This window comes from Belonocnema kinseyi, chromosome 2 (genome assembly GCF_010883055.1).
Source record: "Belonocnema kinseyi isolate 2016_QV_RU_SX_M_011 chromosome 2, B_treatae_v1, whole genome shotgun sequence".
Taxonomy (NCBI): domain Eukaryota; kingdom Metazoa; phylum Arthropoda; class Insecta; order Hymenoptera; family Cynipidae; genus Belonocnema; species Belonocnema kinseyi.
This window is the reverse complement of record NC_046658.1, coordinates 67,719,130-67,745,653: the sequence shown is the minus strand read 5'-3', so window position 1 is coordinate 67,745,653 and position 26,524 is coordinate 67,719,130. Positions and strand designations below refer to the sequence as shown.

The 26,524-nt window shown below is 30.7% G+C and overlaps 2 protein-coding genes across 9 annotated transcripts in view; one reads left to right on the top strand and one right to left on the bottom strand.

Annotated features, from left to right (window-relative positions):
* Positions 1-10,349, bottom strand: part of LOC117166854 (cullin-3) — a 14,590-nt gene extending 4,241 nt beyond the window's left edge. For 3 of the 5 annotated variants that reach the window (XM_033351214.1, XM_033351217.1, XM_033351216.1), the window contains exons 1-8: positions 8,206-8,632; positions 7,614-7,997; positions 7,126-7,329; positions 4,654-4,833; positions 4,202-4,576; positions 3,843-4,013; positions 2,963-3,070; positions 338-515 (exon numbers count right to left, since the gene is read on the bottom strand). In XM_033351214.1, the coding sequence (XP_033207105.1) occupies positions 338-515; positions 2,963-3,070; positions 3,843-4,013; positions 4,202-4,576; positions 4,654-4,833; positions 7,126-7,329; positions 7,614-7,997; positions 8,206-8,343 (1,738 nt within the window). In that variant the 5' untranslated portion in view covers positions 8,344-8,632. Of the gene's footprint in view, positions 1-337; positions 516-2,962; positions 3,071-3,842; positions 4,014-4,201; positions 4,577-4,653; positions 4,834-7,125; positions 7,330-7,613; positions 7,998-8,205; positions 8,633-9,771 lie in introns of those variants that run through there. The other 2 variants (XM_033351218.1, XM_033351219.1) reach the window with 2 other exon arrangements.
* Positions 10,350-13,900: 3,551 nt separating this feature from the next.
* The window catches only part of LOC117182347 (glycerol-3-phosphate dehydrogenase, mitochondrial), a 25,661-nt gene continuing 13,037 nt past the window's right edge, over positions 13,901-26,524 (top strand). The window contains exons 1-3 of one of the 4 annotated variants that reach the window (XM_033375542.1): positions 13,901-14,262; positions 20,671-20,791; positions 25,446-25,602. In XM_033375542.1, coding sequence (XP_033231433.1) covers positions 20,705-20,791; positions 25,446-25,602 — 244 coding nt within the window. In that variant the 5' untranslated portion in view covers positions 13,901-14,262; positions 20,671-20,704. Of the gene's footprint in view, positions 14,263-15,048; positions 15,199-15,413; positions 15,590-20,670; positions 20,792-25,445; positions 25,603-26,524 lie in introns of those variants that run through there. The other 3 variants (XM_033375520.1, XM_033375535.1, XM_033375527.1) reach the window with 3 other exon arrangements.

The following is a 26,524-nucleotide window of genomic DNA, read 5'->3' as shown; positions in this document are numbered from 1 at the left end:
TACATAGTTTATCCGTGTACATATATATTGTGGATTCCTATAGGATTTCTTGCAGCACTTTTTGAAAGACGAATCTGAAAATTTTAAATCGATATCTCCTATTGTTTTCGAGATATCGACTGTGACTGGTCGGAATGAACTTAAGAAATTATGTACATTAAAGAAAATGTTTAAAAAATCGATAAATCGAAAACTATTCGAGATATCGATTTAAAACTTTCAAATTCATGCTTGTCGCTAAAAATCCAATGAGAATCCACATTGAAACTTTGCCGCCACGGATATTGTAGTCTTGCCCAAAAATCGTTTTAAAAATCATATTAGGAGTAAAAATTACCCAATTGTGGTTGTAAAGTTAACTGACGTCCACTATGTTTATTTAGGTAAAAACGACGGAAGGCATCAAAGGCATCTCGTGGTGCTTGAGGGATGCTACATTTCGGAGTAGCAGATTGCGTTGGCCAAAAGCCGGTGGTTAAAACTCGAACACTTAAATCCACACCGTGCAAATTCGTCTGGAAGAAATAATATTTTTTATTAAAATTCAATTTGAAAAAAAAGTAAAATAAATAAGTAGAGCCCGATAAGCCTCAACAATCTTCAACCTAAAACAAGTTGAACTCAATGTTTTTTTTTTCATAAAGCATATTTCTGATCATTTATGACTACTTAGTCAAAATTTAAAAAAGTAAAAAAAATTTTCAGACCATTTTTTAGTTTTGTGGCTGTAGCGTTACCTCAAACAGGAAATTAAATCAAATTCTTGCGAAACGATAACAATAACGAAAAGTTTAGTGTGCAACCGTTTTAATCACCTTACTGACAAGAAACCATTTTTTGCTATACAAAAACTTCCATAAAACACACAGCTTTCAATCTCTTAAATATTTTATAATAACGTTTTAATCATTCTTTATTGTGGAACAACACTTTTTAAACAATATTAAAAAAAAGCTTGGAAACCATTTCCTGAGATGCATTATCCAATCACTTGGAAGTATGGTAGCCAGTGTGGCCACTATTTTTAAAATTTTCGTCTCCCGGCTCTCTCCCAGTGAATCTCTCTTTGCGAGACCCATAGTTTTTCACATATATTATAAATTGTGGAAGCCGATAAATATCAGGAAGCCTTTTTGCAAGAAACTGACTTTAAATCATATGATAAGAAGGATAAGCAAATTTGTGGGTCTAATAAAGGAAAATACAGAGATGCATTTTATTGCACACTAGTAAGAAATGCACACGCGCAAATAGTGTGCTTATGTCTCTGAATTTCAATTTAATATAAAAGCATCAATTTCTATTAATTATAAGGTTTTAAATATTTTTGAAACAATTATTAATAATTTCGCATTGCATGCGCCTGAAATTAAAAAATATATACAAACGATTTTGGACAATTTAATTGGAAAATGGAGTTGAATTGTATAGTTTCTAAGTCGAAGCACTAAAAATCTAACAAGTTTAATTTGATTTCGAGAATCACGAAACTAGCATGATTTTAGATGAAAATTTCGAAAATATAACAATGTCAAAACGTTAAAAAATGAATATTTTAAGATTCGAATTTTGAAAATTGGGTCATTTAAAATTCAGAGGAATTGAAATTGTATTCTTTATAACTAAAAGCGTTCAAAATTCAATAATTAAAGATGGAAAACTTTTAAATTTGAATAATTTTAAATTTAACGAGATTAAAATTTGACAATGTAATATTGAAAACTAAATTGAATCGTTCAAAGGCATATCTTCTGAAATTTTAGAATTTTAAATTATTATTGCATAATAAAATTATAAGTTAACATTAAAGCTGACTAAGGCAATTTTTTCTAAAATGAAAAAATTAATTGAATTATTTTCAAAAAAATGTTTCGAAATAAATAGTGATTTTAAATGGGAAACGTTAAAAATGAAAAATGTCTACTCCCGAACTTTAAAACTTGAACGAATGTGAACTTAATTTAAAACTGAAAAAATTTTAGTCGCCAAAAATGGTGATATTAAAACTTTTTTATATCCAAAACCTTTGAAATTTCAATTATTTGAAGTAAATTTAAATCGTTTAAAAATAATGTGATTTCATTTGTTGAAATTGTACAATTTAAAGCTTTTCAATTTAAAATTAGTTTATATTTCAATCTAAAACTATTACATTCAAAACTATCAATTCTTTTAATATGAAATTTTAAAATATTCAAAAGCGAAATGGTCCTAAAATTTTGAATATCTGAATTTGAAACTACAACATTGTACGATTTGAAATTCGAATTAATCTGAAAATTAATTTAACTTTAGTTTCAAGGCCTCAAAAATTAAACCGTTTTAAAATTCGACATTCAAAATCTAATTGTAAATTAAAATTATAGACGATTTAAAGGGGTTTAATATATCATTATTTGTCACATAGTATCAAACTACATTTAAAACGACTGGATAGATTTTTTTACTGAAATATGTGATTCTGATAAATCAATAGTCACTGTCATCTTCACCATTCCAAATTGCAAAATTCTAAATAGTTTAGGAAATATTGTGAACCTTTAAAGTTTAATTATTCTAAACACTTTTAGAATTGCAAAATGTGCGAATAATGAAATAAGGAAAATCTCCAGATGTAACATTTTTCTCCCGGCTATTCCGGGTGGGTGGTCATCCTGAGTAACTGAATATTCGGATTAAAAATTTCGATCTAACCAACGTAATATATTCAGAAAATGGCCATTTTCCGTCAAATTTATATTAATTATAATTCACTATTTATTATCAAAAATATATTACGGTCCTTGAGAATCGGCACACCCTAGATAATTGGTGCCTCTACCCTAAATACTTTATTTTTGTTTTGAGTATAAAATACTTAAAAATGATCTGAATAAAATTATTCGGTAAATCAAAGTCAAGTGCAAGAATTTTCTGACAGAAAATGTGTAAGGTTTATCGTGGGAGGATTATTATAACTTACCCCAGCACTATTTACGTGTTCCTTAAATTCATCCATAATAGTATTGCTCAGCGTGATATCTTTAAACATACCCTCCAATTTCGACGTAAACTGGCATCCGCATTCAGTCTGCAAAAATCAAAAGCAATTTCTAGTTATTAGAGACACTAAAAAAACAAGTCAATAATTAGCAAAGTCCTGCAATAGCTGTAATTTTAGGTCGCAAAGTCACTCGTATTGATTTGAAAATAAAGTGCAAGCTTCACTAAACCATGCGAACAAGTTCCGCGACAATTCTGTATGACCGTGCCACTAATATCAGCTATCACATGGCTGTTTGCATTCTTTCTAGCAAATTTCGGAAAGCACATTAAATTGACTTTTTTAAGAAGAGCAGAACGTCCTTAAATTTCTAGATATTCCATATAAACAGTTTCTATGACTGGAACTTTATCAAAATGCTATTTGCCAACATTCAATTCCAATTAAAAAGGATTTACTTGAAATCCCGGATTTGCAGACCTTGTGCCCATCGTCGTTTAATTTCTTTTCTCTTTGCATACGATACTAATTTAAAAATGGAGACAAATCGCTTTCAGCATGGTTTACAGAGCATACACTTACTTTTCATCGAGTCTGACGGGAATGAAAGGACTGGATGAGGACTGGGATAACTTTGCAGAGCGATAGACTCGTCATTGGAAAATGATAGGGCCCAATAAATTATTGAAAGGTTCGACACGCAGGCTTTTCATGGCGAGGAAAAGGTCCACTTCGACGTTGAAGGCCCCTTGCGTCTATCAGAACTAGGTTGTTTATCAAATCGCATCTGGCAGTACTCGGGGGGAAATTCATGGAAATAAAATTAAAATAGAGTTTAAGGAACTAGAGTTAAACGAACCTTGAGTTTAGATATCATATTCTTTTCGCTGTCGTCAGACACGGACTTGTTCAGCAAAAGTCTTTTGGCTAAATGTTGCTTATAGTATCGCTCAAATACATCCTTTTCTTGCAGGAATCTGAACAAGACCATTGACTTGTCAAGGATGCCTTCGATTTCTTGCTCAGTCATCTGAAATCAATAAAAAGCATAAAATCATAAAAGTGTTTATACTTTTATTTTGAGAGTAAGAATGTAGACCGGATTTAAAGACAAAATATACAAAAAATGGCAAAGAGCATCACTTATCAGAGAGGCAGTTTGAAAATGAATGAATGTCTGAAATAACAAGGTTTGCTACCAAATAAATTAGTACTCACTCCCTTGACTCCTTTCTTCAGTTTATCGTCAATGAAGAGCGAAAGATACTCGGGACTCTTGGGATTGAGGTTCAAAAAATGTTCGAAATCTGCTGCAATCATGTGTTTGAAGAGTTTATCGTTGTTAAAAGAATAATGCAGAAAATGCTCGAATCTGTCTTTTAGAGTCAACAAGTTTTGTACGAAAGAAACAGCATTTGTGGTCGATTCCTGATCCTCTTGGACCAAAGTTCGACCTCTCTCACGAAGAAACTGAGAAACGCAGTCGCAGACTGTACGCAGTCCATCTGTCACTCTGGAGAACAATTTATACATACAGTTTAGATCTTCCGTCTTTTGATTTTGGAGCATGTGCACGACTCCACTATTCTCCATCTGTGAATTTAATTTAGAAAGATCATTAATTTAATGTTTAACACAATATTTCAACTTCTAGAAGGACTTTCAAGTACCTCGACAATCGTTTTCATATGAATCTTAATCAGTTCCTCTTCTACAACTTCAACTATTCGTGGCTCGGTTGATTCATCCAGGTAGTGTTTAGCTCTATCGGATTCCTCACTAATTCTTGCTTCGACTTTCTTTATGTACACTGATGCGCTATTTTCAGCTAGGAACTTTTGCGATTCCATCTAGAAGATAAAGGAAAATAATTGAGTAAAAGATATTTATTTTAGATTAATTAAATTCAAGGTTTCTACTCAAATCCTGGAAAAAATTTGCCTGACAATTCCAGGTTTTTTCCAGGTATAATTTTTCATTGCACCAAACAGTTGAATTATGAACAAAAAAATATCAGTCTTCAAGAAAAAATCGAATAGTTTAAATTTTTAGCTAAAAAAAATTCAAATAAAGTGATAAATTCCACAAAAAACAAATCTTCAACTGGAATAGATGAATTTTAAACAAAAAAGATCCATTTTTAACGAAAGAGTTTAACATTCATCCATGTAGTTTTATTATTATACAAAAAAATGAATATTCAATTAAAGTAATGAAAATTTTTAACTAAAATGATGAATTTTTAGTTAAAGTGATGAATCTGCAAATAGAATAATTAAATATTAAACTAAAAGGATTATTTTTTAATTAAAATGATGAATCTTTGACGAGATTGACTGAATTTTCAGCCAAAAAGATGAATTTTCAACCAAGAAGATTTCTGCCAATCATGACGAATTTTCGATTAAAAATATATAATTTTCCAACAAAAAATTAAATAGTTAACAAATTAATATTCAACGGGAGATGAATTTTGAGCTGAAAATGATGAAATATCCAACTGGAATAGTTACATTTTCAGTTTAAAAAAATAAATACATTGTAGTCACAGAAAAAAATAATTTTAAACACAATACCTCTTTTTAAACCAGAGATGAATTTTCAATTAAAATGATACTTTCACTAATCAAAAAAAAAAAGAGTTTAAATGTCAACCAAATAATTAAATTTTATAAAAATTTTACAAAAAATATGAATTATTAACAAAATAGTTTAACTTTCAAGCAAGTAGTTTTATGTTCAACCAAAAACATGCATTTTTAACCACAATGATGAATATTTAACTTGAATAGTTGATTTTCAACCACAAAGGTGAATTTTCAATCGAAAAATATTAATTTCTACATAAAAATAGATGAATTTTCAACAAAATACATGAATTTACACTAAAAAAAAGATCAATTGTAAACCAAAAATTGAATAGTTAGATTATCGGTTAAAAAATGAAAGTGCATCTAGAGAAATGAATTTCCAACTAAAATTAAGAACTATTCAAATCGAATAGTAATATGTTTAGTAAAAAAATAATAATTTTCAATAAAAAAAGTTAATTTAAGAACAATGTGTACATTTCCCAACAAAGTGATGAATTTTTGAGTAAAATGATGAATCTTGAACTGAAATAGTTCAATTTTAAACCAAAAAGATGCAGTCTTAAATCAAATAATGAATCTTTAAGTGGAATAATTGAATTTTTAACCAAAAAGATTCATTTTCTACGAAGAAGATTAATTTCTACTAAAAAGACGAATTTTTAACCGAAAAAAGATATTTGTTTAACTAAAAACTAAATCGTTACATTAGAAAAAAAATGTTGAATGAAAGAGATGAATTTTTAATCAAACCGATGGAATATTCAACTGGAACAGTCACATTTACAGTTTAAAACAAAATTAATCTCCAGTCAAAGAAAAAAATAATTTTTGCCAAATAGCTCATTTTTCGATCAAAGAAATAAATTTTTATTTAAAATTATGAATCAACGGCAAAACCCAAATTTTTAACAAATAAGTTAAACTTTCAACCAAGTACATATTACATTTTCATTAAAATTTTGTTTTTAACGCAAAATGTAGTAATTGGTATTTCCAATGAAAAATATTTTAAAAAATTAATCAGAAACAGTTGAATTCAACAAAAAAAGGCAATTTTTTAAGAGGAGTTGAATTTTTGATTAAAAAAGATTTTTCAGCCAGGAGAGAAAAACAATGCAAAAAAACTGTTAACATTTTTAAGCAAAAGTATGAATATTCAACAAAGAAAATTAATTTCCTTCCAAAAAGATTCAATTTCAAACAGCAAAAAAATGACTTTTCAACCAGATACTTGATTTTCGAACTAAGAACAATCAATGTTCAATAAAACTTAGAATAGTTACATTTTCAGTTAAAAACACTTAATTAAAAAAAAAGAACGAATTCACAAAAAAAAGGTTAACTACAGTGATGTAAAGCTACTTTTACAGATGAAGAAAGATTGATTCAATATTACATTGCAATTTAAAAAAAAATTAGGCAGCCTCTCGGAAAAGTTCCCGGGCTTTAAAAAAGAAATCCCTGACATTCCATGTTTTTCCAGGTATATAAAAATTCCAGTTTTTCCAGATAGGGTAGACACCCTGAAAACTATAGGAAAATATTTACCCTATAAAAGTCTATACTCTGTTGCAAAAAGGGCCTCTCAAAGTCTTCTTCGTAGACGAGACGATTGTTTATGCCAAGTAGCATCAGCATTTGGCACGCGTTTTTAATCGCTATGCGATCAACGACTTCGCCTCTTCGTTCGCGAGCCACCATGTCCAGTAAAGTTTCTCTTAGGTGGTCCCGTACACAGCCGTATCTCACAACCTACGAATTTAAGCAAGTTTGAGTGACAAAGTTTAAAATTCTATATAATCAAATTTTTTATACTACCTTCATATCTTACAATTGGGAAGCTTCTAAACATGAAAGCTTTTGAAACTCTAGGTAAAAGTTTTTTTAATTGAAAACGAAAAGAAATTTGATGAAGCTATTATCGTCGAATATTCATTAAACACTGAAGGGATTTCAATTAAAAAATACTAAAAACATTGGGAAAAATCTTTAAACTACAACTCTAATTAAATCCATAAATCAAAACGCTTAGTTACTTGATCTCGGAATATGATCAGTCCTAAGTTGTAAACGTTATCAACGTTATTCTGCTGAACATAAACTCGGTCCATGTACATCAGGATGTCCCTAATCATGACCATCGAAGTTTGATGATCGTTCCACGCCTGATTTAAAGTCTGCAGGAAATTGTTGTGAAGCGAATTTAGAACATCCTCCCGAACTTTGTTCTCCAGATGTTGTGTGACGACTTCTTTCAACCCGGTGTAAAGACGCTCCCCATACTTGTGGAGAACCATTGTGTATGCATTGCGATAAAGCTCCTCAAAGCTAAGTCCAGAGTTGTTCTTTTTCTGAATTTCCTGGATAGCATTTTTCAATAAAGCCCAGATATTTTCCACATACTTTTCATCCATAGTCGTCTAAGTAAAAAATAAAAAGAATCCTTAGAATCTCAAGTTCAATACAGAGAAAGGCCTAGAATTAATTCTACAAGGCGGAATTCTTGATAAGATTGCTTCTTACTATGACATCATAAGAAAGTTTAGAAAATGAAACACATAAATGGTTATAATTATATTAAAATAGTTTCAAATTGTTTAAAAATGGGGAAAAGGCAGTAGCCCTCACAAGGGTTTCGGTGATCATAAAGGGATTTGCATTGCTGAATCGACATAACCCTGCAGTGGGGGTTATCTCACCCCTCACTCCAGATGAACTTGGAACAATAGACCCTGTATATTGTGCTGCATATCGACGACAATCCATCGCTAATTTCTACTGCCGACGTTAAGAGTTGCAAACAATCATAAACTTCAAAGCTTTCTTCGAATGCGAATCGTTAAAAATAGTGTCTTGATGTAATTTATTTTTTATTCTTTTAAAATAGAATTCAGGATGAGTAATCACACAGTAAGCGTAAAAGTTTTCCATAAATATAATTTCGTGTTGATTCCGGGACTGACATGTGCCTATTGACGTTTTCAAGTGGTTTATATTCTTTAAAAAAATTTTATTTTGCAGTAAAGTTGGACGGAAATTTTGATTTCAACTTGCAAAAGAAAGTCAAGTCACGCTCTTTTGTTCGTCATTTCCAGTTGCTATACCAACGAATGTGATTTTATCTTTAATAAAGAGGAGCTTTACGAAGAAATATTTTTGACAGAAGCAACTGGTATTGTTTTGAAATTTGAAGTTAATAATAAAGTTATTTCTGCGAATAATGGAGATTTTTCTTTTACTGCGAATAATATTGGTTCAAATACCTATAGACAATGTGCGAAAAATGTCTAGGTTTTTGAGGGCTTTGAGCCAGCGAATTTTAGAGATATTTGTTCTCGGAAATCACAAAGAAAACAATATTTTTTAATTGGATTATATACTACGACTGCAAGTCAGAGTTTTGGAGTTTGGGATTAGGCTATACTGGCAAAATCTTGTTTTAGGATTGCCGAGCATTTTGATAAAAACAATTGAATTAGATTTTTATAATTATAGAATACCTTTGTAAGCTAACATTCGTTTTTGACTATAAAATGCATTAAATTTCCTGTATACTCTACATTTTGCTAATTATATATGATTGTATTACGAGCGTAATTAAACCACTTAAATATGTATGCTTTAAAATTTGACTATTTTAGAATGAAGCTCTTAAGAGTGAGTAATTTTTTACTCGAATCACTAAATAGTTTTATTAAAATGATGTTCACTTTCACCAGATTTGAGAGCACTACGGGTTCCTAAATGCATAATGTTTCCAATAACATTCAAATAGAAAAAGCCAGTTTCTGGATTAAGTGAAAAATAAAAACAAATAAGATAAAGTAGGCACAAATTTGATTTAAAGCAAAACAAAGATTGTGGGGCCAGATATGACTTTTTAATATCTCGTCAATGACACGAATAAGCGATTGCCGGAGGCAAAGGAAATAAAAATCTTACCCAAACTACACTCTCTATTGAATCATTTGTCAATTTCTTTTTCAATTTGTATACCAAGTTTTTTCATGAAAACATAAAAGTGCTTGAATTAGACGAAAAAGCATTATCGAGGGATAAAAATACAATCTTTGTTTAGTGACCCAGAACTCACTATATAGCTGATAAAATATAAAGACAGCAACTAGGTTAGAGAAGAATTGAATAAATAAACAGAGAAAAGCGACTTCAGAATTGTTAAAAAAACAAACTTACCGGAAAAGCACGAATTCGCATCTTGCTCTCCTTCTTCGTTGTGCACGCACTGCTCTTCATCATGTCGGTTGTAACTTGAATTCGATTTTTCAAACCTACTTCGAAACGAAATTGGAGAAAATGTCAGCTTGTTTGAACATTGACAGACTGCACTTGCTTCGGACGTGAGAGGTCTTGGTGCATTCGTTTAAAATGGACCGGTGATGATTGGCCACATTGGTTACGCAGAAGACACTTTAGGGCGAAAAAATCACGGGGATAGTTTCATCAACGCGTGCATTTATCGAAATATAAACAAGACATTTTGTGTGTAGCAGCATAAGGAGCAAAACGTGTGAAATCTTGTAGGCGGATGGGAATGTGAAAAAAGGATATAGTCGATCTTGGCCAAGAAAGAAATCAGGATTTGATCCGCATCGACGAGGATCCCAGGATATTTTCACGTCTTTCTTGATTTGGAACAAGTCTTTCTTATGCTCGTCAAACTCTTATGCACAAATTCAAAGTCGCTGGGAACATTCTGAAGGAAATTGAGTAAAAGTATGTGCTGCTATTTTCGACAAATAGTGACGACCACGAACAACAAGCCACGAACCAAGAGAAAATTGAGAAGAGAAAGTGCATTTGAAACTTTGAACCAAGTTCGAGCTCTGCGATTGGTTGGATCATGATTGTAGGCATTCAAACATCTGACGTAATTTATTTCAATGGTCGATTTTTGGGAAAAAAACATTTTTATCAGTAAATATTGGTATTTTATGGCATTTGATGCTATTTCGATAATCGATTGTTTACTGGGTATTCAATTTTAATATATATTAATGTCATAATATTTCAATTAGACGATTCTACTTGAGAAAATAAAAACTAATGTTTAAATATTATTTTGGCAAAAATTTTGTTTTTTTAGAGTTGAATAAATATAAAATTCCATGACCTTGATGGGAAATTCAAGAATTCATTTCTGCTAATTTATGATATTTAATCTTGTGATGACACTTGGCAGTTTGTATCTGATGTTTTATAATATTATTTGAGGATAATAATTGTTTGAGAACGAATTATTATGAAGCATTTATGATTCTATAATCCATGGTTTAAATAGAAAATTGTTCATTTTCTGTTTGAAATCCGCGGTCAAGTTTCGATTCAATCAAACGCAAAGGTTTGTTCACAAGCAGTGGTTTCAGAACGCGGGTATCTCTGGCATGCGCAGTAGTGATTCTGTGTATTTTCAAATTGACACATGGGATTACGTAACCCAAAAATATGAACGTTTCGATAGCAAATTTCATTAGTTATCTCCGTTAACTAAATTCAACTATTAAAAATATCCCCCACGCAAACCCAAAAGTGGCAGTTTTTACCCTGACTTACGAAAGCATACACATCTCCCGTATATTCGATTTTGTGGAAGATTATTTTCTTTGGACATTTTAGAAATTAATATTTTCATCACTGCTTAATTGAAAAATTTCTATTTGTCTTTTAATTTTTAAACCATTTATCAGAGTCGCAATTTTTACTCGTGAATCAATTAATTTCACTAAAAGTTAGTTCGTATAATGTACCAAATAACACCCCTTTTTCAAGATTCTGGGGAGCTCAAAGCCATTCCGGTAAGAAGGAGTTGATTAGAACGCATAGACTGACATTAAAAAATGGACATTTCAATCCCTTTAAATGCGTACAGATGACAATTTTGTCCGAAATGCTATTAAATGCGCTTTACTGCGTAAAACTCGTTTGATTTCAATCATTTGCAATGCGTACAAACTTCAAAGAATTACAGTGATTTGCTTGTAATGCCTATATGAGTTTATATGCCATTTAATGCATTCAATGATACTCAGCGAACCGCCAAATTTTATTTTATGCAATGCCTTTTACGAACCAAGTATCGAACCGTGTCAATGCCATTTAATCCTGTCGGCAAAATATTGAATAAAATGAATGCCGGAATTATTTTTCGGACAAAAATGCAATTGGTACGCATCTAAAGGCATTGATATGTCCATTCTTCTTAATGCCAATCTTTGCGTCCCAATCACATCATTGTTACTGGGATGCTTTATTATATATTATTATAATTTATTATTTATAACATTTCTTATTTATTACACTTTATTTTTTTTTTATTAAACTTTTACTTGGGTGAACCCGGCTATATATATCATAGCCACGGACTAAGTCAAGTGACTGATGAGATTATAATGTTTATAAGTTAATTCAACTAATTTAATACGATGCTTCAAACCTCCTGCGATGTTGTTGTAAAGTACACAATTACGAGCGGCCACGAACGTTGGAGGTGACAACAGTCACCTCTGGATGCTTTATTATTATTAAACTTTTACTCGGGTAAACCCGGTTATACATCATAGCCACGGACTAAGTCAAGTGATTGATGAAATTAGAATGTCATAAGTTAATTCAAATAATTTAATACGATGGTTGAAGCCTCCTGCGATGATGTTGTAGGTATACAATTACGAGCGGCCACGAGCGTTGGAGGTGACAACAGTCACCACTGGATGCTTTCTTATAGCTACCATTCTTCTTAGTGCTACCATCTGGCTTTCTCTAACTGATGTTCATTGCCGTCGTTTTTCCACGCCAAATCAACCTGTTGTTTAATCTCCATTGCTCGGTCTTCTGTAACATGTAGATTAGTCCTGATGCCCTTCACCTGAGCGATAAGATCTCTTGGTGCGACTTTTTGTAAATTAGGATACTTTGCAGCAAATTTTGTTCTTAAATTGTATCCTTTTTCATTTTTGTTTCAAACTTCGTACTTTCGTAATAGAGACGCACTAATTCCTCTTTCATTGTGGTATCCCAATTGATGATCTCCCACCGTATTTCTGTCGAGGTGGTTGGCTGCAAATAGCTAGCGCTAGCCAAAGCAACCTCAGCAGGCCAGCTGCTTGATTAGTGAGATCTGCCTGACCATCTCGCAGCTCACCATCGCCACCGTCCCGCATGCTGTGGCCCCCAGCTGTGGCTCCAGAGGCGCCCCGACGATCCTCGGGAAGCGACAAGCGTTTCAAAATCTTAAATATATTCTCCATTTTTTATTGATGGGTTTTGGTGTTCTACTTAGTCCCTGTCCTCTTCGTTATCAGCCGATTTAGCATGGGAAACCCTGTCAGTAGCAATGCTACCGCCAAAATTGCCGTCAAAGTCATGAGAGGAGAGATCAAGCCCTACCGCGACATCAACGCGGAACACCTTATATTATAATATTATTATTATTATATTATATTTATTACACTTTTCTTTTTCCAGAGGATGCGTTATAATTGGAGGGGGGGAGGGCGTTATTCTTTTTAAATATGTACTCTAAAAATCTTAAATTGTTCAGAAAAATTGTTCAACATTTCGGCGAGTCACATACGATGACGCATTGTCAACTGTAAAACAAAATAAGAATTGTATATGAAACATTTAATTTCTTTTTTAGTTATTTTTTAAAAGGAAAACAGTCTAAGTTTATCCTTTTCGTTCGCAAAGGGTCTGCAAATTGGTGGAGCAATTTGCGAAAAAAATAAATTTTCATGATATTTGTATTTTCACCAAAAAGCTGACAAATGATTATTGTTATTGTTTTTATTAAACTGATACATTCATTTTCTGCGGCTTTAAAAACATACAATCAGTCACATCACGTGTTTCGTGTTATGAGGGCGCCACAAAAGTTTTGTGTAATCATCCACACTTCGGGTCGATAGTCACTTTTCTAAATAATTATTAGGTTACCTTTTGACCAACTATGGTTATTGAATTAATCCTGGATTTATTCTTTTTTAGTTAACTTGTTGGTCTCTTATCCCCCCCTCCCCCCGAAAGGGTTTGTTCACAAGCTGAAAAATCTGCAGAAGCGTTTTGACAGGAAATTTCAATGGTTTGTTCCCTACTATTAACAAAATATAAAAATAAAGCAATTAAAAATATATATTGCCTTTATTTTGATATCTATAGCAAGGAGAAACCTTATTTCTACCCAAAAAGACTGAAATAACGAGAAATAGCTCTAAGAAATGACACACCATGAGGTGGTGCCATCTGCCCCGTGCAAGCGTTTGTTTGACAGTTTGCCTCTATCCATTCCCGTTTCATGACCGGCGCAACTCTACGACGGGGGCGGCGACCTGCGAAAAAGTAATTTTCGTCGGGCAGTCGGCAGGTCAGGTCGGCAGTTGCACATCTGTCGAAATTTGGCACCGGGTAGTTGTGGCAGAGCAGACCTAGACGCGTTCTGTGGAGTAGACCGTCTACAACTACGTCTATTAAATTAATGTCTAAGCAATTTTTTTCACGAGCACTTCTACCGTCTAGCCACTACTACCTGCTAGCACCTCTGTCAATTTTTCAGTGAGAAGTGACAAAACTCGGGCAAACCAGTAAAGTGTTTTGCTTGAATGCTATGGTTTATATTTGGTTTCTGAAAAACTTGACGTGAAAAAAAAACTAGGAGGAATTCATGCCACTGTAAGTAATCGAAATTGCTAGATTAAAAAACGAGAATTTAACCCAAATCTTTAAATTATAAAAGCCACTGACAACATAATTGATTGACAAATTCGAGGGACAATCAGCGTTTCTTTTTTTTTTTTGCAACAATCCAAACTTCAATTGTCAAAGGTTCCAAATGAAATATGACAGTCAATTTACGGCAACACCTTTCACACTTTTTCTAACGAAAGTTGAAGTTAAATGTATATGTTTCAAAAAGGAATAAGTGGATTTTTGAATTGATGCGAAAAAATTGGTTGATTTCTAGCCAAAAAATAGATGGCTTTTTTCCTTTTCTTGCTTTTTATCAATTATGTTTTTAGAGTTTGAAAAATGATTTTTCTAATTGGGGTAAAGAGCTACACCCCGATCGATATTTTAACTAAACGTAATGTTAAAGCTTGACTCTGTTTCCTTTGCAGTATTATTCATATGAATTACCGTAATTAGACAATCTAGTCAAGGTCCGGTTAAGCAATGCGTTACATCAGTGAGTAATTTGGTTAGAGAACAATTTTACTATAAAGATATGATTTTTTAACAGTGAATTTAAATATGAAATTCATTCAATTCCCGATGAAGAGTGCTGGAACGTATAAAGGTCGTGTTTTCCCGTTCACAGTTAGGCATTTTCGACAAAAAAAAGTTGTACAAGGGACATGTAGAAACGTTTGGCACGGGGCTCTCGGCTCTATTTTAATTTAAGATTGTGACACTCGCCAACTTTTGCATTTGAGCTACTCGTGAGGGAGTTTTAAATTTGGAAATTCGGCGAGAGCTAATTTTTTTGAGATAAAAGTGGCTCCTTCTTGCGACTTATCAAGGATAGAAATGTTCGCTATAGTGCGGCATTACTTAATGAGAACATATTTTGTGGTAGAATAATTCTGACATTGATGGTATTAAAACTGTGTAAGTGTTTGCAGGAGAAAGTCTTTTGTGTTTTTCTGCAATTTTTGTGGCAAAAAATTATTCAGGCGATGACTTCGGTCAGATTGTGTATTACATAACTCCACGTGCTCAGAGGGTCTGCCAAGGTCTGCAGGATGGCGTAGTATTCTAATGCTTCCTTTACTCGTCATCACTTATCAGTAATCAGTATCAGTAGCACTTCACTCTATACTAATTACTACTCGGGAGGTTCGCCAGTAGTGCAAGATTTCGTTTCAGAGCTCCTATTCCAATTTTTGAAGTATAACTGTCCAATTTAGTAGTTTTTATTTTTAATTTAAAAGTTAAAATTTTCAAATGACATTAAGTATTCATGCAGATGTATGACTAGTAGACAATTATTGTGAACAAGGTAATTAATATTAATATCTATATATTCAATATTTTATTTTAATTATTACATTTTTCACTTTTGAATTAATAACTAATTACCCGCGTCAAAGAATTAGAAGTGAATAACAGTTAATTTTCCACTGAAAAATTCAAACTGTTTGATGTTTTTTTTTCGTACTAATTTTTTGGTACAATACTTTTTTTCGAATACATTGGACACGCCGTTAATTTGACATAACTGTCCATTTTTATTCGATTTAGTTGAAATTCTGACTCGTTAAAGTATATATACATGGCTACAAAATGCGAAAAATTTCATTGAAACGAGACTTCAATTTATTCCTGTAACAGCACCTTGAATTTGATAAGTTTGCGAATTTTGTCTAAAAATCCAATTTTTTTCGTTAATAAAGGATTTTTTTAAATTATCGTAAATGAGTACAATATGTAATTTTCTGTTTCACTGAGGCCTATAGCTATTAAATAAAGTATCAATAATTGATGTTTCTGGGAAAAATAAAAGTTTAAAAGTTTTTGTATATCACGAAAAAGGGTTCTTTACGATATCTCGTAAACAAGAGCTAATTGAGCAACATGATAGTAATTTTTGCATTCAGCGGAGCCCACATTACCCTAGAGAAGTTACCGTTCACCCAGCTCCAAATAGGTCATTTTGTAGACCATTGTAATAGTTAAAAAGGCAGTGTCTATAGTTTACAACTACCGAGCAAATTTTGGTTCGAAATTTTTCAAGGTAAAACTTAAATTTATTTGAGATATCAATTCTGTAGTATTCCATAACTTGATACGTTAAAGCGGAGGAATATTTCTTTTTCTCGATTTTTTTCGGAAGGATTTGTATGACGTAGAATTTATTTTTAAATGTCTTGAAATTTGACGTCGACATGTTTATTATAGTACTATTATTTAATTTTAATAGAAATATAATAAAAAGGATTATAATTGAGCATCTTTTTCTTCGAAGGTAAACTTTTAAGTTCATATCAAACTTGCAAAATCCTACATCTTACTTTTTCAAAAGAAAAAGATATTCTATTTGAATATTTTAAGTTCTTGAATGAGTTTAAAAGCGCCATGTGACAGTAATTAATTATGGCTTTAAAAAGCTAACAAAACTGATCAGTTGCCACCTAATTTTTTATTAGGCTCTAATATTTGAGATAGCTCAACTAAAATTAATAAATTATTTTGTGTTTAGTGTTTAGTGTACAAAAAGAGTTAATGCGACTAATTTCCAATTACAAAATTGACGCAGTGGTATAGATTAGAACAAATAAAATACCTATTATACAATGTGTGTTGAGAATTTGTTCCTTGGAAAAGAGTCCACAGATTTTACAATAGGAAATTGGCAAAGCACGCGCACCTGCTCGTGCCTGCATTTTGGACCCTAGTCAAAAAACAGTCATATAGCTTTGGTATTGGACGAATGCGTTATAACTTTCATAACAAGTTAATATATTACTGCTCATCATTATCTTCTTTTATCAAAACTATTTTTTTAATTGTCTTTTATTTTGTAAAAAAATAATTAAAACTGGCTTAAAAATTCGATTTGAAAATTGTGGTACATATTTTCTGGATCTGTAAAAAGAATTCAGAACTCATTCAATTTTGATTGATCTAAACTCGATCAACAGCAAAATTACTTTTATTTTATTTTTCTTTAAAATATGCATTTTCTAGGACATGTTTTATTTTTAAGTATCCTTCCTCTGAATAAAAATTGTAATTTAGTTTTTCAATATATGGTTTAGAAATATAAATAATTTTGAAAGAGGGTTAATTTATTTTAATTTACCTAATGGTTATAATGTGCATTATCTGGAGAGACTTTAACGTATGTAGAAATAAAAAGATTAAAATAAAAAGAAAGTTTCTAGTTCAGTTTCAAAGATTCTCGTTTCCTTACCTAATTTTTCAAAATGTGATTTATAAATGTAAATAATTTTTATAGCGAGTTAATTTATTCTAATAGACTTAATGATTATAATGTTCATAATCTGGAGAGAATTTAATGTATGAAGAAATAAAAAATAATCATAAAGTTTCAAGTTCAACTTCAAAGTTTTATCGTTTCCTAAACATGCGCGTTGCACTGATTGCCATATGTATATAGATTCTTCTAGTAGCGTAAGTAACTTTCGACGCTTGATTGACAAATATGAAATTGCTATTCAGCTAAAACCAATTTTTCCTGCACATCCCGTAAATTAAAATGGCTGTAGAAATAGCTTTAGTACTCAAGTGTTCTTCAGACACGTAATGCCCTCATGTGCGATTATCACTGATTATTCAGCAACAGTGTAGTTGCCGAAATTTACATGAGAATGCAATATTATCCTCAAACTTGAAATTAAACAATTTTTTATAGTAATTTTATGCTAATGTCAACAACTTTTTCATTTACTTTTTTGTGTAGATTCGAATTTAAAAATTAAACTTTGAAAATGTTTGTGAGAATACCTTTTTTTATTCTGATGAAATTAAATTTCTTCTTGCAATTTCGAAGTAAACTATAACCGCTGGTTTTACAGTGTAAATTACAGTACATGCTGAGATAATAAAGCGATACCGAATTATCAAGCGTCTCGAAGTCTGGGAGCTGTCTGGCATTCATTCACGTGCTCGATTTTGTCAAGATTATGAAACTGAATCAGACGAAAGAATACCCGCATGTCCTCAACTTCTTTTTAAAAGTATAAAGAATAAATGGACATTATTTAAAATTAAAAGCTTGTATATTAGTTTTTTGGTCATATTTTCGGTCGGACAAAATTTAACAAAATTTCTGTTTTCTTCAATTAAAATCGTCTCACGTTTTTAAAATAAAAAGGAGGGAATTTTCCTCTTCAGGAACAGAAACCTTACAATATGTATTAACTTTCAGAATCATTTCCTCGAGATCACACGTTAACTGGAACGCGGTTATAGAACTAGAATAAATTATGACATTTTTTTGCTAGTCTCCTCATTATCGAGACTTTTTTTAAATTTCCTTTACAAAAATCTTCTCCTTGGGTATACGACAAACATTCCTACATTCACTGAATATGTATATTATTTCGATTTGAAAAACTAAAGGTAGATAGAGTCTTTTCAAAGAGCAAAATACAGGAGAAATTGAATTTGTCTTTTTTTTTAAGGCAAAATAGGGAAAACTATACAAGAGTAATTCATTTTAATGTACTGAAATATGCAAAGAATGGTATTTTAAAAATTTTATTAACAATAGTTAGCACAATTGGAAGGAATTTTGTCAAGATATGAAATAGAATAAATGTGAGAAATAAGAAAAACTGGTTTTGAGCATTCTAATCAACGACTCGTCTTTTAAACTAAAATAGCGAACAATTAATTTTTTTAAAATGGTTTTATTTAAAAGTCAATATGTAATATTTTGCAATTATAAGTGTGCTTTTGTCTCTAATTTTTCCATCAGAATCGCGGATGATCTTTTCGGAAATCGACAGATTATAGAAAAGTCACCTCGACATTGTTTCTTAAAACTGGGTGTCTAGCAACCTTGAAAACCTGGAATTTCTCTCGAATTTTTTTTACCCTTGAAAACCTGGAAATCTTCTTGAATTTTTCACAAGAACCTTGAATTATTTTTTTTTTTAACATTTCCGTTTAGAAGAAATCTGGCTGTTAAAAAATGTACTATTTATCAAGATATAATTGACCTTTTATTCGTTACAGAATAAATACAGAGATTTCTAGGCATTTTTTGCAGACTTTATAACCATTATTTTATACATTGCAATGAACAGATTATAATATTGTGAATAATTCTATACGTTTTTAATTACGTCTCCGCTAATATAGAATGTTAAAGTATACATTTTTGTTGATATTCATTTTACAAATTATAAAAATTGTTAGCTGGAAACTTCGATGTTGATTCAGTTTCAGATTTAGAATGACCAATGGTCATAAAACGGATTTTTCAAGGGTTTCACTTCTCGGTTTTTGAGTGTACATCAGATTACAAAAAATTACTAAAGATTTCAAAATGTGCCAAAGATTTAAAAATATTTAAAAGAATTTTGAACATTTAAACAAAGATTTCACGGATTTCAAAAATTTTGAAAAGGCTTGTGTACCTGATTACAAATATTTAACAAAAGTTTCACAAAACTTTTAAAAACTTCGAAAGATTTAAAGGATTTCAAAGATTTGAAAAAAGAGGATAGCACACCAGATTTTAAAGATTTCACAAAGATTTTAAAACTTTCAAAAGATTTCAAAAGTTTTAAAAAGGTTATAGTAAACTAGATTTCTAAGATTTCAAAAGATGTAACGCAGATTAAAAATGATTTAATGATTTCTGATGAATACCAAAGACTTCGTGAGGATTACACAAGTGCACCAGATTTTAAAGATTTCGAAACATTTCAATGGTTTTAAACGATTTCAAATATTTCAATGATTTCAAAAGAACACGAAATATTTCAAAAATATTTCAAAGATGTTAAACTGTTACAAAAGTTTTCGACAAATTTGAAAAGTTTTTAAGATTTCAAACGAACACAAAAGACTTCACAAACAAAGATTAAAGAAAGCTTTCACGAAGATTTTAATTATTTTACAAAAATTTAAAAAGATCCCAAACGATTTCACATAAATTACAAGATTTTAAAAAGATTTTAAACACTCCAAAGGATTTTAACGAATTCACAAAGATTTCAAAAGATTTCAAAGGTCTCAAAGATTTCAAGGATTTCAGAGACGACTTACGTTCGCAAAAAGTTAAGAATTTGTTTATTTATGGTTCTGCTTTATTTAAAAATTGTTAGCCAATAAAAAATGAAATGGCACATTTTTTACATCTATAACAAACGGTATTTCATTATTCGATAAAAAAAAATGAGACCCGGAAAAACTTGACTTCTTGATCTAGAAAAGCTGCAAAAGATCTTGAATTTCAATCCTAAGAATCGCTGGACACCCTGTAAAAACTATTTTGTTTTGACCTACACTGTAGCATATTTTATCACTATATACAACCTGTATTAAACTAATTATTTATTTTTTACATAACTACATAACTAATATTTTGATTTTATTTATTTGCAGATCCGTGTAAGACTTTCATACTCTGATATTAGGAATGGCATCCTTAAGATTATTAGCAGCAGGTGCAAGTGCTGTGGGGGCGGGTGCCCTCACAAGCTACTACCTCGTAACCGACAATGCCGTAAGTACGTCTTTCAGTGACAAATATAGGCTTTAGGGTAGGTATCACGTTTTGCAATTAATCAATGGCTCAACGATAAATATCCTCCAAGTTTGGGGGTAACTACCATAAAGTTTTCTCAACATTCCTCTTCAGAAATTTACTGATCAAAAATGTCTGACTTCAATATTTATCAAACTTTTACCCCTGAAAGTGGCCGTGCATAAATTGCGTAAAATGTGGTTACGTGGTCAAAAACATTTCTCATGTAAGCTTTTTTCAAATATGCGAATGAATCACTAAAAACCAAAAGTAAAACAGATTATATTGTAAATTGCTGTTTTTCAGGGCTGCAACATTACTTGTGATTTGCGACAAAAACTTTCTAATAATAAATATGCTTTCTGCGAAATAAGTTGATGTACATATGTACCTACATTTAATTAGGTATCAAGTTTATTACCAAAGTTAGTCAGAAAAAAATACGTAAGATATGGGGAGGGAATCAAATTTACGGTATAATGTCAGAAATGATAATTGATTTCTACTTTTCTCCATTAAAAAAAAGAAAAAGTTTAGTTAAAATGAAATTAGTTATAAATTCAAATATAATAGTTATTTTATATTAAATTTAAACTGATTCCGATTTTCTGAATTAGAATTTTACAGATTTATTGTAATTTTTGCATACAATTTTTTTACGATTGTTTGTTGAGTTTTAAACAATGATTGAATAATAATAATCAGTTTTTATCCATAATAAAGCGTTTCAGGTAGAATTCCATTTTACATGAAGAAAAAAACACATTTTTCAATAAAGACTAATTTTTAGTATGAAATAAATAGTTTAGAACCACTAAAATCATAAAAACACATGCAACAATTAAAATGCATCTTTTATATTCTACCTGCTCTTTCTAGTTCTGATTTTTGACACAAGATGGCGTATCGCAGTTTAACCATTCTCAGAGTCATTCTCGATTTAACATTTATATTTGTTTAAGGGCTTTGGATCCAGGGCCCAACCTTAAAATGTAATTGCCTCCTTTTGCTCCATAAATATCATCTTTTTATGGAATTAGCCCTTGTTCCTGTTTTTAATTAAATCTGTATTTGGAACGAGAAATTGGATAATTTCACAAATTTTGGTGTAAAACGTTTGTTTTTTTTAATGCTCACGGATCAGAATACAAAAAAAAAATTTTAACACAATAACTAATGAAATGATTCAATTATTAACTCCGAATGCAGATTTGATTAAAAACAGGAATAAGCCGTAATTATTATCTAAAAAGGTTATTGGGTCCTGTGGTTCCTAGAGTAAAAGTTAATTTCAAAGAGCCTTTGAAAACATTATTTTAAATCCCAAAAATTGCCTTTAATTTAAATTATTTGAAATATAAACTGATACTTTGTCTTATCTTTCTTAACTCGCTCCAAATATAGTATTACAATCAACCTCGAAATCCGTTACAAATTAATTCAAAAGCATGAGCGACTATAGTTTATTTTTGTTCGTTTTCCTGTAAGTCTGAATCTGATAACTTTTTCTCAAAAAACGAATATTAAGAATGATTGAAATCAAAAGTAATTATTTCCTAAAGATAATATTGAACATCTTTACTGCTTAAAATGTTCCTCCCTTCGAAAGAGATTGTTCTCCATTAATTGTAAATATCACAACAAGTAAATAGGTAATAGAGACATTTATAGTCACTCTATTTGCAATCAAGGTAGCGATACACTGCCGCTATTTATAGATTCTCTAAATGTACTAGACGCATTTAAATTAAGGTTTAATACACGACCTGATGGTACACTCAACATCTTTCTCCTTCTATTGTCAATTTTTTAAGAGTTGAATTCTTCTAACCTAGGAATTAAAAGCAATTTTTTTAACGGTTGATTGAGTTTTATTATTAGTGTAGTAAAAATTTAAATTTTTCTATTGTTAAAACAAAGACGAAAAAGAAGATAGATCGGCTAAGTTTCGAAATCCACTGACAGTCTCCACAAACTCTTAAAGTTACATAACCAAGTATGCGAAATAACATGTGTAGAGTATGTTTAATTTATGTAGGAAAATTCTGAAATAATTATTGTTCCCAGTAAACGTTGTTGTCTTAAAATAAAATATTTTTATGTGTCAATTTTAAAATCATTTAACTTTTTAGAGTCAAAGTGGTGGATTGAAACTGGTTCTGGTTTGAACCTGATAAAACTGACAAGTCTAAATTCCTTCGAGGGCTCGAGCGTGCGATTACGCACAATTTACTATTTGCCAATGTTCTTTATCGATTTCTATTTTCGAAGAACATTTTTAATCTCTATTAGTAAAAGAGTTCTTTTACTTCTTGAGATTTATATTTTATGCTTTTTTATAATAGTGCATATAATATACATTCTTTATCTGGTGATGGATGTTATGCTTGCTTGAGAAATAATCTGTCTATTGAAATCTGGATGTATGAATGAAAGTTATGAATGGAATATGAAAATTATTGATTATGAGCTTACTTTATTTATCCTAAATTTCTAGCAGCCGCTTGTTACTATTTACATATGTAATTACAATTTTCTTTTCACTTTTGTAAAGTGTGATTTAAATTGAAAGAAATTAATGAACAGACCATGTTTTTGAGAGTTGTTTTCACCCGTGATAATTATTTCTTAAGTTTGCTTGAATCTTAAAATAATGTAAATTATATCAAATGTTATGTCAATTATTTCAAAGTTGATATAAATTATATCAAATGTGATGTAAATTATTTCAAATGTGGTGTAAATTATATCAAATGTGAATCTAAAAGTTCTGATGAATCAACCATTTATTAATTAGCTGGTAATAGAATCAAAGAAATTTGTTAAATAACAACTGAAATTTATTTGAGACAATTATTTCTTCATTATTACTTAACCAAATATAAATATAATAAAAAATGTAGTTGCCGTATTGAAAAAATATAATATACTATGATAGCAACTGAAAGTTCCGCTTATTTTATCACTCAAATGTAGTGGCGTCAAAGCTTTTTAAAAACTTCCTTTTGTCACTCACTGGTTACCGATAATAGCGTCATATTGAGTGTCTCTTCATCAGGAAAATTATAAAGATAATCAAAAATTTCAAAAAATAGAAAGATTTAAGATAAAGAGATATTCGTAAAGTTTAAGTACACTTTTCCGAATCAGATGTTATGTAATAAAAACTTGAAAAACAATCTCATACACCTGATCAATTACTGAAGGGTGTGCAAGATTGTGATAAATTATGAAACTTGTTTTTTCTATTTGCGGATACAGATTAATTCGATACATGGGGTAGGATGCGAAAATGAAAACATCATTTATAACAAATATTACTTGAAGGATGTCAAACCTTAGCAACCAGAACATCATATTTTACAAAATCGTTTTTATTAAATTAAAAGTTAGGCAGGAGGAGGTAACTGTCAATTTTCCGAAAATGGGGTTATTGCTAGATAATTCTTAAAAATTCGAATTCATGTTAAAATAAAAATCTTTGTGATTAAACAATTTTTCACGATGTATACAAAAGGCATATATCTTAATATATTAATGGTTCAACAACAACAAATTTTTATTTTATTATTTATCACGGCCTAAATGCGACAAATTGTTATACTGAGACAGACAATCGTCTCATAAAACGTTGATTTTCTCAGGAATTAAATGATTTTTTCTATCAAGTTTTTCCTCCTGTATTGAGTAATTTAACATCTCGGTGACGGATCGTTATTTTTTTCGATGACTATTTCATTTCTTATCAACGTCTCAATTCAACTCGGACAGGGTAAAACAAGTATCATCCCGACATGATAACCTACGGATCTTATCTGGAAGATTCTTTGTAATCCAAAATTTGTTGTTATCAATTAAGCAATACGTCAGCTGGGAAGCTGATTTTTTTTGTTGAGATTTTGATTTTACACTATGTTTTTGCTTTCACCTTTCCACTGTGCAAATATGACAGACTTAAAAACAGGATTTCATTGATCCAAAGCTTCAAAAATAAAAAATAAAAAACATCAAATTCTTGAAAAAACACTGACTAATGAGCTAAACTAGTAATTAATCGGCACTTTTATATTGAATTTGAGAGAATGCATTCATTTATACTTGCCAAGTTCAAAAAAATAATCCCATTAGTCCAAAATTTCATACCAAACCAAACCAAAATCAAGAAAAAAGTTCTTCCAAATTCTTGGTGAAAAAAAATTCACTGACAAACTAAAATGATAATTTAAGGATGCTTTTATATTTCTTGTGGTGCATTTATGGATATTATTAAGGATTAAGGATAACAAAAATGCATTAGTCCAGAGTTTCAAAACCAAAAAACAAGTGTTTGATCTAGTGTACCTCAGTAATGAGTCATTTTTTTCGAATCAATTTTTTAAATAGTTCAGTCTAGCTTCTCGATATGTTTGTTTTTATTTTTAATTAATAATCTGACTCTGGAAATGGATTTTTTGTTTCTTCTGAAGAATTTAAATTATGTGAGTTAGACAGCTGTGGTTTAACATCCCTCCATTTCGTTTAATGTAACATGACTAATTGAGCTCAAATTTTGTTCTCAAGTTTAAGTATTCCCCAGCATAGTTTAAAAAACCGTAGATTGCTTTTTGATCTCAAAGTTTCTTTTTAATTACAGGTTCATGCAGAGCAAGTAAAAAAGAAACCACCGAGACGAACTCTTCCTTCAAGAGAAGATCAATTGAAAACTCTCAAATCTGGAGAAACGTACGATGTCCTTATAATCGGAGGAGGTGCAACTGGTGCAGGATGTGCTCTCGACGCTTGCACACGAGGTAAAGAAAAAAATTATATTCTTATTAAAAGAATTTTGATTTTAAAATTAGTTGAATTAAGATTCAATAAAAAATTAGATGACATATTCAAAATAACATTCTTCTAAAAATGTCTTTGCTTACCATTTAACCCTTAAACGGCCAAAACGCCACTACCGGTACACTGCTTTTCAACGGCCAATAACTAAGACTATTCGACACTAGAAAAAATTGAGACACATATATTTTTATTGCTTAAGATCTCCTCTTTCCGACGGTGCCAATGAAATTCCTCAAACAATTTTCTTATTATCCCAAAATGCAGTTTAAACAAAAAAAAAAACGTGATTTTTCGTGCCTATTTTTTTTGTGAACCATTTTCCAAAGCTTTTCGAGTCAGTAATTAACCTGGAATCTCACTAACGGGTGGAATAAATGTCTAAACTTTGAGAATCCATGTTTCAAAGATCGATTTTTCGTTTTAGTATTTTCAAAATGGCGTCTTAATGACAAAATTTTTTGAAAACATTCATGAATTTTTTTACAATAAACGATGCGCTTTTTGGAAAAATCATCAAGAATAAAAAGTTCTTGTAATCAGCCAAGGAATACGCCTGAATTTTTTCGAAGCGTTTTGAGTAAAATTTTGGATTTTGCATATGAACAATTTTTGCAAAATTCAAAATTTTGCTCAAAACGCTCCGGAAAAATTCAGGCGTATTTCTCGGCTGATTACAAGAACTTTTTATTCTTGACAAATTTTCCGAAAAGCGCATAGTTTTTCAGTAAAAAATTTTCGACGAATATCGATAGTCTCTTTTTTTTAAGGGATTTTATATATTTTTTTTACATTTTTTAATTTTTTTATGGAGAATTTTTTTCATTTAAGATTTCAATCCGTTGAAATCATTTTGATCCTGCTGTTTCAGAATGTAATTTTGAG